Raw genomic sequence first — 12,395 nt, 5'->3', positions numbered from 1 at the left:
TCTCTTTCTCTAGGATACTTGCGTCCAGTAGGTCTTCCAGTAGTGTCTGTCGTGGCGGTTGTGGGTACGTCCTTGTCTCCTTTCATAGGAAGTTTTTGAGCTGCAGGTACCGTAGCTCGTTCCCCCCAGCTAGCCGAAATTTCTCTGTCAGTTCGTCCAGTGTTGCGATCCTGTCGTCCGTGTATAGGTCCCTGACTGTCAGTGTCCCCCCTTTTGAAGGTGGCGTCAGTCAGTGCTGTTTTGAACCTATGGTTGTTGCAGATGGGAGCCTTGTCCGACATTTTGTTCAGGCCAAATTGCTGCCGCAGTTGGTTCCAGGATTGGAGGGTGGCTGTCACCACTGGGCTGCTGGAGTGTTTTTTGGGTGGGGATGGGAGTGCTGCCGTTGCGAGGGCCCGGAGGAGGTCCCCATGCAGGAGGCCTCCTCCGCACGCACCCACTCGGCTTCTGGCTCCTGGATCCATCCCCTTACTCGCTCGGCTGTTGCCGCCCAGTGGTAGAATTGTAGATTCGGGAGGGCTAGCCCCCCCCTGGATTTTGCTTTCTGTAGGACCTTCTTTGGGATCCTAGCATTTTTACTCCCCCATACGAACGCCATGATAAGTTTGTCCAGCGCTTTGAAGAAGGCCTTGAGGATGTAGATCGGAATGGATCTAAACAGGAAGAGGAACCTGGGCAATACGTTCATTTTGATCGTCTGGACTCTTCCTGCGAGGGAGAGTGGGAGTATGTTCCATCTTTGCAGGTCCTTTTTTACTTCCTCCGCCAGGCTGGTGAGGTTCCATTTGTGGATCCCTTTCCAGTCATGGGCTATTTGGATCCCCAGGTAGCAGAATTTATGTCGGGCTTGTTTGAACGGCAGCCCCTTTAGTGCTGTCTCCCCCCCCCCCCCCCCCCCCCCCCCCCCTCTTGCTGGTGTACTGGGAAGATCTCGCTTTTGCTCATGTTGAGTTTGTAGCCCGAGAAGGCTCCAAACTCTTTCAGGAGCGCGATGATTCCGTCCATGCTGCTTTGTGGGTCCGAGATGTAGAGGAGCAGATCGTCTGCATAGAGTGAGACTCTGTGCTCTCTGCCTCCCCTTCGGATCCCCCTCCAATTTTTTGCTGCCCTGAGCGCAATTGCTAGCGGTTCGATTGCTAGTGCGAACAGCAGTGGGGACAGTGGGCATCCTTGTCTGGTGCCCCTGTGCAGCTGGAAGTATTGGGAGTTGGTATTGTTGGTCCGTACACTCGCCATGGGGGCGTTGTATAGGAGCTTTACCCACGCGGTGAACCCTGTTCCAAGCCCAAACCGCTCCAGTACCTCTATGAGGTATTTCCATTCGACTCTGTCGAAGGCCTTTTCTGCGTCCAGGGAGACAATCACCTCTTGTGTTCTCTCCCCGGAGGGGGTCATTATCACGTTCAGCAGGCGCCTGATGTTCGAGGTGAGCTGTCTACCTTTGACGAAGCCTGTCTGGTCCTCTGTGACCACCTCAGGTACACAGTCTTCTAGCCTTTTGGCTAGGATTTTGGCCAGTATTTTGGCGTCTGCGTTCAGCAGTGATATGGGTCTGTATGACCCACATTCCGTTGGGTCTTTGTCTTTCTTAGGTATCAGCAAGATTGAGGCCTGTGCTAACGTGGGTGGCAGTGTGTCATTCCCTAAAATTAGATACCATTTACAAGAAAAGAATGAAGAAGGGACATTTCCCAATAAAATACTAGACATCCCACTTCAATGATATTTTAATATTCTTCTCATAGAATGTTAATTGCAAGTTAAAACTCTATAGATAGGGCGGCACAGTGGCTAGCATTGCTGCCTACGGCGCTGAGGATCCGGGTTCGAATCCTGGCCCTGGGTCACTGTCTGTGTGGAGTTTGCACGTTCTCCCCGTGTCTGTGTGGGTTTCACCCCCACAACCCAAAGATGTGCAGGATAGGTGGATTGGCCACGCTAAATTGCCCCTTAATTGGAAAAACATAATTGAGTACTCTAAAAAAAATTTAAACTCTGTAGATTTCTAATTCTCTCCAATCATGAAACAAAGCTGAAGCCAGATCTCTGCAAATACTGCACATGTTTATTAGTACACTTGAAAGTCTTGCATGTGGACTTGCAGTGACAGCCATGGTGTGATTGGTCGCATAACAGGTAGCTCCTGCTTGAAGTGGAATTGTTTTGGGTCTTTTTGCCCGTTTCGCGAGGAGCTATGCATTTGGAAAGTATTTAAGTATAAGGGACTAAGAATTCTCCTTCGGTAGGGCATGTCTGGAGCCTGTCAAATGAGAGAGTGCAACAATTATGGGGCAACTGTCAGACCAGGAGATCTCTTGAACTGGAACAGAGGGTAAGCTCTGTGGTGTTGTTGCCTGCTCACTGGTCCACGGAATAGTTGGTAGAATTCCTGACGGCTAAATTTGAGCAGTAGAGAAAGGAGGCCTCAGAGGATCTGGCTAGGGTGGCCGGGCTGATCAAGGCAGCCATAGGGAGAGTGGAACAAAGGCTGAAGGCGCAGCATGCATTGCTCCAGAAGGTGGAGGAGTCTGGCTGACCACGAGGATTAGTTGGCTTCATTAGAGGTGAAAATTGTGCTGGCAGAGGGCCAGAAGAAGTTAAGAGAGAAGGTGGATGACTTGGAGAATTGGTCAAGGAGGCAGAATCTTTGGATTGTGGGTCTTCCTGAGGGGATTGAGGGAACACAGGCCACACAATATGTGGCAAAGATGTTTGAGAAGTTGGTGGGGGAGGGCGATCTTTGACCAGCCTCCAGATGTGAATCAAGCCCACAGATCACAAAGGAGGAAGCCGAAAGCAGTTGAGTCACCAAGGGCAATCGAGGCACCTTTATTTGGATTGGATAAAGAGAAGATTCTGCAGTGGGTGAAGGAAACAAGAGAGTGCATGTGGTGTATTTATCAGAACTTGGAAGTGGAGTTGGCCAAGCGCCGAACCAGGTTGAATAGGGTCAAAGGAACCCTATTCAGGGTTTGGGTGCTGGGTCCTGCTTGTTTGTGGATCACGGAATCAGGAGTTTTATTTTGGCACGCCGGAGGAGGAAAATAGGTTTATGATAGACCATGGACTGGAGGACTTGTGAGAACATGGACTTGGGAGATACCTGCATTTATGCCTGGTTGTTAGTTTCCTGTTGCTGTTTTCCAACTGTGTTTAATGTATTATTGGTATGTGTGTTAAATTAATTATGCTGTGTCTCTGCTCACCCGCTCATGGTTGGGATTTGGAATCGGTGTGTTGTGAGCGAGTGGGCAGTGGGTGGGGTGAGGGAGAGGGTGGAGGAGCAAGGGTGAGCAGGAGGTTATATATGGGGGGGGGGGGGGGGGGGGGAACAGAAGGACGTTTTGGGAGGGAGACGGTGGTTACTTCGGGTGGGGGTCGCTATGCTTGTAGGTAAGCTTGTTAACTCGAGTGAAGTGGGGGGTAGATGGATGGAGGGGGAGGGGTGGTTGGGAGGAGATGGTTTTCTTTGTGGTAGGGGAGGTGTAGGAGGTGTGGGGGGGGAGGGGAAGACTTGCTGACGTGGGTAGAGTTAGTGTAACTCAGTTGGTTGTGGGGAGGAGGCGGCGCCACCTTGAGGGGGCCCTGGGGCTGAGCAAGGCATGGGCCTCGAGGAGCCCATTTAAAGGGGAGATATGGCTGATCGGGGTGGGGGGGGATATCTTAGAGCCCCAGACCCGGCTGATCTCTTGGAATATTCATGGATTAAATGGGCCAATTAAGAGGTCGCTTCTTTGCGCATTTGAGGAGTTTGAAAGTGGACGTTGCATTTCTACAAGAGACACATTTGAAGGTGATGGATCAGATGAGGCTGAGGAAAGGCTGGGTGGGGCAGGTTTTCCACTGGGTTGGACATGAAGATGAGGGCGGTGGCTGTGTTGGTGCATAAGAGGGTGGCCTTTACAGTGGGAAATGTAGTGGCAGACTCTGGATGCAGATTTGTTATGGTAAGCAGGAGGCCGGAGGGGATGCTGTTGAACATATATGCCCCAAATTAGGACGATATAGAATTCATGAAATGGGTTTTGGCATAGGTTCCGGACTTGGAGACCCGCAGGCTGATTATGGGGGTGGAGGGAGAGAGGAGAGTAGCTTTAATACAATGTTGGATCCTAGGTTTGACTGGTAGTGTCCCAGGTCTTTGAAGGTATCGGCAACGGCAAAGGAGTTGCAGCGGTTTATGGAGCGGATGGGTGGGGTGGACACGTGGAAGTTTGCGAGGGCGAAAGAATTTTCCTTCTTTATGCATGTCCACCGGATTTATTCCTGGATTGATATTTTTGTACTGGACAAGGCGTCGTTAGCGGGGGTGGTTGGGTCGGAATATTTGGCGATTGTGATGTCCGACCACACGCTGCAGTGGCTGGACTTACATGTGGAAGAGGGGGGTGCTTCCAGCAGCCGCAGTGAAGATTAGTTGTGGGGTTGTTGGTGGATAAGGAGATTTGTGGAAAGGTAGGGGTGGCTATTCGGAATTACATAGAGCCTCACAAGACAGGTGAGGTCACCGCATCTAAGTGATGGGAGCGGTGATTAAGGGTAATTTATTACAATTTGGGTGTGCAGGGAGAGGGTGAAGAGGTTAGAGAGGCAGAGGTTGTTGGATGCTATCCAGGTGGTCGACTGGAGGTACTCGGCGGCACCTGAAGACGCACTGTTACAGAAGCGTCAGTAGCTCAAAATGGAGTTTGGGCTTATGTGCACAGGGAAGGTGGTGGGGCGATTGTGCAGGGCCAAGGGGGTGATGTACGAGTATGGGGAGAAAGCTAGCAGGATTCTAACGCATCAGTTGAGGAGGCAGGTAACGGTGAGGGAGATTGAACGAATGAGGGATAGTGGGGATGCAGTGCTCACAGAGTCGGGGAGGTGAATGGGGCATTTGAGATTTTTCCGGTGGGGATGAGGTGATTCTTGAACGGGCTGCAGTTCTAGACGGTGGAGATGGGAAGGTGCAGGAGTTGGGGGCCCTGATGGGGTTAAGGGAGGTGATGGATTGTGTTGGGTCTATACTGTCGGGGAGGCCCGGGATCCGGACAGTTTCCCAGAAGAGCTTTATAATTGTGGCCCCTTTTAGTTGAGATGTGCAATGAGTCGTTGGAGAAGGGGAACTCTTCTCTCTCTCCTTCTCTTTCTGATTGAGGGAGTGAAGGAGAACTTTAAGAAGTGGGATGTTTTGCTGCTATCATTAGCTGGGAGGGGGCAGACAGTAAAGATAACAGTGTTGCCGGAGCTTTTATTTGTCTTCCAGAACCTTCCAATTTTTGTCTCTAAATTTCTTTTTAGGAGGGTCAATAAAATGATCTCGGAGTTTATATGGGCGGGCAAGGTTCCCCGAACTAAAAAGGTGTTCTTAGAGCAGACAGGCAGAGAAGGGGGGCTGGCGTTGCCAAATCTGCAGAATTATTATTGGGCAGCAAACATTGCAACGGTTAAGAAGTGGGCGGTGGAGGAGAGATCGATGTGGGAGCAGATGGAGGAGGCCTCTGGGAGGAGAACCAGTTTGAGGGCATTATTGCTGGCACCCCGTCGGTTCTCGCCGGCTAGGTATTCCACGAGCCCTGTGGTGGTGTTAGTGCTGAGGGTGTGGAACCAGTATCGGCAGCACTTCAAAATGGAAGGTATATCTGTGGGTGGCGATTTTGGCAACTAGAGCTTTGTCCCAGCTGCGTTGGATTTGAAGTTTAGAAAGTGGGGGCAAGTGGGGATAGAGTATTTCAGGGACCTGTTTATTGGGGGACGTTTGCGAAGTTGAAGGAATTGGAGGCAACGTATCAATTTCAAGGGGCTGGTTTAGCTCACTCGGCTAAATAGTTGGCTTTTAAAGCAGACCAAGCAGGCCAGCAGCACGGTTCGATTCCCGTACCAGCCTCCCCAGACAGGCGCCGGAATGTGGCGACTAGGGGCTTTTCACAGTAACTTCATTGAAGTCTACTCGTGACAATAAGCGATTTTCATTTTCAGTTACCAAAGAGGAATGGGTTCCGGTACCTGCAAGTTTGGTGCCTCACGAGAAAGGAGCTGGCCTCATTCCTGAAGCTGTCGCTCCCGGCCCTCCAGGATATGATTCTTTCTTTCTGAGGAGATATAGGGCACGGTGTCAGACATATATGGGGAGTTGAGAGAGAGAGAGAGAGAGCTTTGGTGGAGGAAGTAAGGCACAGGTGGGAGGAAGAGCTAGAGGAGAGTTTTGAAGCTGGGGTTGCGGAGGATGAAATATCCTCATCGTGTGCGAGACTGTGTCGCATCCAGCTCAAGGTGGTGTACAGGCACAGATGACGGTGTCCAGGATAAGCAGGCTCTTTGCAGGGATGGAGGATAGGTGGGGGGGGCGGCAAACCATATTCATATGTTCTGGGCATGTCCAAGGCTGGAGGAGTTTTGGAAAGTGTTTGCAGATACAATGGCAAAGTATCTGGGGGTGAAGGTGGCTCTGAGCCTGTGGGTAGCAATATGAGTGTCGGAGGATCCGGGAGTGCAGGTGGGGAGAGAACCCGACGTGTTGGCCTTTGCCTTCCTGATAGCCCGGAGGGGATATTACTCGGCTGATGGGACTCGGAGCTACTAGGGCGGAGGTTTGGGTGAGTGAATTGGCGGAGTTTCTGCACCTTGAGAACATAAAGTTCGCTATCGGGGGGGGGGGGGGGGGGGGGGGGGGGGGGGAGGATTCTTCTCGAGGTGGAGGCTGTTCATCAACTTCTTAAAGGAATGGTAAAATGTCAGTAGGGAGTGGTTTCCTTCCTTTTTGTTTGGGGTTTCTTCTGATACAAAGAAACAAAGTATCATACACATCCCTGTCTGAGTCAATGGTGCCAAGGTGGAGATGGTTGACGGCTTCAAATTCCTAGGTGTGCACATCACCAACATTCTGTCCTGGTCCATCAACACTACGACCAAGTAAGCATATGTGTCCTCAGAAAACTAAGGAAATTTGGCATGTCCACATTGGCCCTTACCAATGTTTACAGATACACCATAGAAAGCATTCTATCTGGCTGCATCACAGCCTGGTATGGCAACTGCTCACCGGGAGATCATAAGAAACTTCAGAGTCATGAACACAACCCAGTCCATCATGTGAAACCGCCTACCATCCATTGAATCTGTTTATACCTTTCACTGCCTTGGGAAAGTGGGCAGCAAAATCAAAGACCTCCCCACCAGGTTATTCTCCCTTCCATCAGGCAGGAGATACAAAAGTTTAAGAACTCTCACTAACAGGTTCAAAAATAACTTCTCTGCTGTTACCAGACTCCTGAATGACCCCCTTATGGACTGAACTGATCTCTTCACGCATCTTCTCTACTGAATAGCATATGCTTCACCCGCTGCCTGTACCTGTGTATTTACATTGTGTATTCATGTAGGTTCTATTTTTTTTTTTCATGTATGGAACGATCTGTATGGACTGTATTTGTTCACAATTTACATTGATGATTTGGAGTTGGGGACCAAGGGCAATGTGTCCAAGTTTGCAGATGACACTAAGATGAGTGGTAAAGCGAAAAGTGCAGAGGATACTGGAAGTCTGCAGAGGGATTTGGATAGGTTAAGTGAATGGGCTCGGGTCTGGCAGATGGAATACAATGTTGACAAATGTGAGGTTATCCATTTTGGTAGGAATAACAGCAAACGGGATTATTATTTAAACGATAAAATATTAAAGCATGCCGCTGTTCAGAGAGACTTGGGTGTGCTAGTGCATGAGTCACAGAAGGTTGGTTTACAAGTGCAACAGGTGATTAAGAAGGCAAATGGAATTTTGTCCTTCATTGCTAGAGGGATGGAGTTTAAGACTAGGGAGGTTATGTTGCAATTGTATAAGGTGTTAGTGCGGCCACACCTGGAGTATTGTGTTCAGTTTTGGTCTCCTTACTTGAGAAAGGACGTACTGGCGCTGGAGGGTGTGCAGAGGAGATTCACTAGGTTAATCCCAGACCTGAAGGGGTTGGATTATGAGGAGAGGTTGAGTAGACTGGGACTGTACTCGTTTGAATTTAGAAGGATGAGGGGGGATCTTATAGAAACATTTAAAATTATGAAGGGAATAGATAGGATAGATGCGGGCAGGTTGTTTCCACTGGCGGGTGACAGCAGAACTAGGGGGCATAGCCTCAAAATAAGGGGAAGTAGATTTAGGACTGAGTTTAGGAGGAACTTCTTCACCCAAAGGGTTGTGAATCTATGGAATTCCTTGCCCAGTGAAGCAGTTGAGGCTCCTTCATTACATGTTTTTAAGGTAAAGATAGATAGTTTTTTGAAGAATAAAGGGATTAAGGGTTATGGTGTTCGGGCCGGAAAGTGGAGCTGAGTCCACAAAAGATCAGCCATGATCTAATTGAATGGCGGAGCAGGCTCGAGGGGCCAGATGGCCTACTCCTGCTCCTAGTTCTTATGTTCTTATGTTCTTATGTATGCAGAACAATACTTTTCACTGTACCTTGGTACACGTGACAATAAATCAACTCAATCAATCAAAAGGAAGAGAGAGGCATGGGCTGGAGGGAGGAGAGGGGGACAGTTTGTCTAAGGTTATGTATGTTGTTGATGCTGTTTCCTATGGTTTGAATATATGTGAAAATGCTTTAATAAAAATATATTTTTTGCATGTATTGAATACTTCAATACTAGTTTCCCTTAATCATGTGATTTGTCACCCCTATTGTGGCTTTGTTGTTATGGCTTTGCACCTTCTGGAGCACCAGGCCCCCTTCACACTGATATCTAGCCCCAAAAACCTAAGCTCTGGTCTCTGTGCTAACAGAGATTCAGAATCCACTGAGAGTGAAAATTGATTTGAAGTTGTTGCAGCACTTTAAAAAATAAACTTTATGGACAAGTGATGGGGAGTTGCAAATGGTTTGATCATGGAGGAGAGGGAAATTTAGGGATTTGGCTTAATTTTGGTGAAGGGGGGTTTTTTTCTATAGGAATTTCCCAATATATGAGAAACCTCGTTTTGTTGTTTGCTGTTTTAATTAAGCAATACATTGTGGAAGAGTTCTGCAAGTTTCATATTTTAGAGGAGGGTGAATTAAGAGTCTTCATCTTTTTCAACATTTTCTTCCAAGCGACCACTATTTCTCCTGTTCCATCCAACTGGCTGTTGTATGTATTTGGCCCAAATACCTAATCCTTCAAGAGAACATAAACAGGCTGGTACAACATGTGCCAGGTGAAAATTAATGCAGAGAAATAATATATATATTTGGGGAGGAACAATGAGGAAAGGCAATATGAAATAAAGAATATAGCCCTTAAGGGGCTGCTGGAGCAGATGGATCTGGGGATGTATATGCACAAATCGTTGAAGGTGGCAGTGCAAGTTGAAAACGAGGTTAATGAGGCTTGCAAAATCCTTGGCTTTTTAAATAAAGGCATTGAGTCAAAAAATAACGATCGCATGGTGAACATTCATAACACAAAAATAAAATTGGGGCTGTTCTCCTTAGCGAAGTGAAGATTAAGAGGAGATTTGGTAGAAATATTCAAATTATGAGGGCTATGGACAGAGCAGATAGGGAGAAACTGTTCCCATTTGAGGTAGAATTGAGCACCTGAAGGTGGTTGGCAAAAGAACCAGAGGCAACATGAAGAAAAAAATGCTTTGCACAATGGATGGTTACCATCTGGGATGCATTGCCTTTGGAGTGTGGTGGAGGCAGATTAATTTGTGACTTCTAAAAGGGAATTGGGTAATTATCTGAAGAAGAAAAATTGCAAGGCTACGATGGAAAGACGGTAGTTGAGTTGATCTCACAGATAGAATGCAAGATGGGTTCAATGACTATCTCCTGTACTGCAACTATTCTATAATTCTTACTCCTTCCATGCTGCCTTCTCTTTTTTTTCAGAAAATATTTTATTAAGGCATTTATAACTTTAACATTTTAAACAACAATAATCGATGCTGCCTTCTCACACCTTAGCATCCCTGCCCCATCAAGCCGCCTCCCTCCCTTTTGATTATCCAAATATGCATCAGTTTCCGTCATGGATTTTTCAACATCCTGACTCCCTTTCCAGCTCACGTCTCATCCAATCAATCGCCTTTGAGAGCACCATTTTTTCACGAAACGCAGTCAGCCGCAACTTTACCAATGTCTTCATTCCCTTAACTTTCATTTCTGTTGAACATGCAACACAAGCCCTCACTTGCCTTCATCAATGTGACTACTGCTAACCACTACACAGCTCCTTTTTTTTCTCATTTCTTAACTGTCAACTTTATATCTCCCTAACACTCAATCCAACCTCCTCACCCATCCTACACCACCTGCTGCGCACGTAGAAAATTGCGCAATTATAATATAATCCAACACAAACCCATCTGCTGCAAGAACAAAGCTTTCCCTTCAAACTCTATATCTTAACTTTCTGCCTCATGACACTCTACTGTTCGGCCTCCACCAACGTAAATGCATACATTTTATGACTTTTGTTATATCTATAGATGAAGTCGATCACTCAAACTTTATTGAATGCACAGGTTATATAAACCCAATTACTCCCAAATAGATTAAACATGTGTATGTCTACTGTCTATAATATGTTTATAGATATAGGGCGGCACGGTGGCACAGTGGTTAGCACTGCTGCTTCACAGCTCCAGGGTCCCAGGTTTGATTCCCGGCTTGGGTCAGTGTCTATGCGGAGTCTGCACGTTCTTCTCTTCCGGGTACTCCGTTTTCTTCCCACAGTCACAAAGATGTGCGGGTTAGGTGGATTGGCCATGCAAAAATTGCCCTTCTTTCCAAAAAGGTTAGGTTAGGTGAGGTTACTGAGTTACAGGGATAGGTTGGAGGTCTGGGCGTAGGTACAGTGCTCTTTCCAAGGACCGGTGCAAGCCCAATGGGCCGAATGGCCTCCTGCGCTGTAAATTCAATGATTCTATATATTCAGAATTTTATATTTCACATTAATTTATTCTAATTCCATTCCCTTTATTCATAAAGCTACAAATATGAAACCTTCCAAAATGCAATCTCTCTCAGTTTATTGAATTAATTTGAATTTCTGTAGTTTCTTTTCAGCATTTCCTCTCCTTAATGTTCAATTCTTTATCCTAATGAGTATTCCCTTTAATTTTCAAAAATGTCTAAGATAGGCCAACACATAACCTCTATTACAGAATATAATCTTCCTCTCCTTAGAAAATAGCACATTGAGAAAATATGTACTCATGGAATATAAGCCTAAAGGAAGGACTGATATATCTACAATAACCTTAAAAATCCAATTATTCAATCAGCGTAAGTCAGTAGCCCTGGTTTTACTGTACAGAATAAAACATCATATTCTCTGACCCATTTGGAACAGCGCTATGAGAGATCTATTATTAAAATAAATTGGGTATCAAATAACTAACTACATGAAAGGTAGTTATATTTTGGATTGAAGTTGTATTTTGAAGGTGCGCAGACAGGACATCGCAGCTTTAATAGCAAATTTGAAAACCAAGGCACAATGATGGAAAAAAAATGAAAAGAAATCCAAAAAGATATGTTTTAAAATTGTCTCTATTGGAATTGCAGTTTTTGAAATAGTAGTCTTCTCTCTCCCTTTGCGGGTCATTAAAATTTTTTTAATTAATTGTAGCAAAAGAAATTCCATCAAGTCTTTCATTTTTCATTTCTCTTTCAGGGATCGCGTTGTGGCAGTTTTTGTACAAGGAGCTGCTTGGCAGTTCAAAGGATGGCCATGGTTATTACCTGATGGATCACCTGTGGATATTTTCGCAAAAAGTATGTAATAATATGAGAAATAGGTGCAGCAGTAAGCAATTTTGCCCCTCAAGCCACTTTGTTGTTCAATAAGATTGTGGCTGATCTTCTATTTCAACTCAACTGCCTGATCACTACATCCCTTGATCAGTCCAAACTCCATCTATCTCTGTCTTGAGTATATTCAATGCCTGAACACCAAAGATTCACAACCTTGTGACTGAAGACATTTATCCTTATTTCAGCCCAAAATGGCCAACCTCCAAACTTGAGACTATGGCCCTGAGTCCTAGATTCTTCAGCCAGTGGAGACAATACCTCAGAATTGACTTTAACAGTACTTCTCAGAATGTTATGTTGCAATTAAATTACCTCCATTCTCACAAAGGTCAGAGACAATAGCCTTTCCTACACATCCTTCGTAGGACAGCCCATCTTATGAAACTTTTTTTTTGTTGTACTCCTGCTAAGACAAACATTTACTTCCTTACACAAGAAGACCAAAATTGTGCATGGTGCGCCAGGTGTGGTTTCACCAAGGTTCTGCAAATATGCAGCAAGCACCATCACTCCTATAATCTAACATGCTTGCAATAAAGATTAACATACCATTTGCCTTCCTGATTGTTGCTACAACAGCATGCTTACTTGCTGTGATTCATGTACAATGATTTC

General features: G+C 46.2%; 1 protein-coding gene across 2 annotated transcripts in view; it reads left to right on the top strand.

Annotated features, from left to right (window-relative positions):
- Window positions 1-12,395, top strand: part of cdc73 (cell division cycle 73, Paf1/RNA polymerase II complex component, homolog (S. cerevisiae)) — a 435,381-nt gene that overhangs the window by 384,702 nt on the left and 38,284 nt on the right. For both annotated transcript variants that reach the window (XM_038794882.1, XM_038794881.1), the window contains one exon: window positions 11,641-11,741. In XM_038794882.1, coding sequence (XP_038650810.1) covers window positions 11,641-11,741 — 101 coding nt within the window. The remainder of the gene's footprint in view (window positions 1-11,640; window positions 11,742-12,395) is intronic.

The sequence above is a fragment of the Scyliorhinus canicula genome, chromosome 4 (assembly GCF_902713615.1).
Source record: "Scyliorhinus canicula chromosome 4, sScyCan1.1, whole genome shotgun sequence".
Lineage (NCBI taxonomy): Eukaryota > Metazoa > Chordata > Chondrichthyes > Carcharhiniformes > Scyliorhinidae > Scyliorhinus > Scyliorhinus canicula.
The sequence above is the reverse complement of the archived record's forward strand: the minus strand, read 5'-3'. Positions and strand labels throughout refer to the sequence as shown.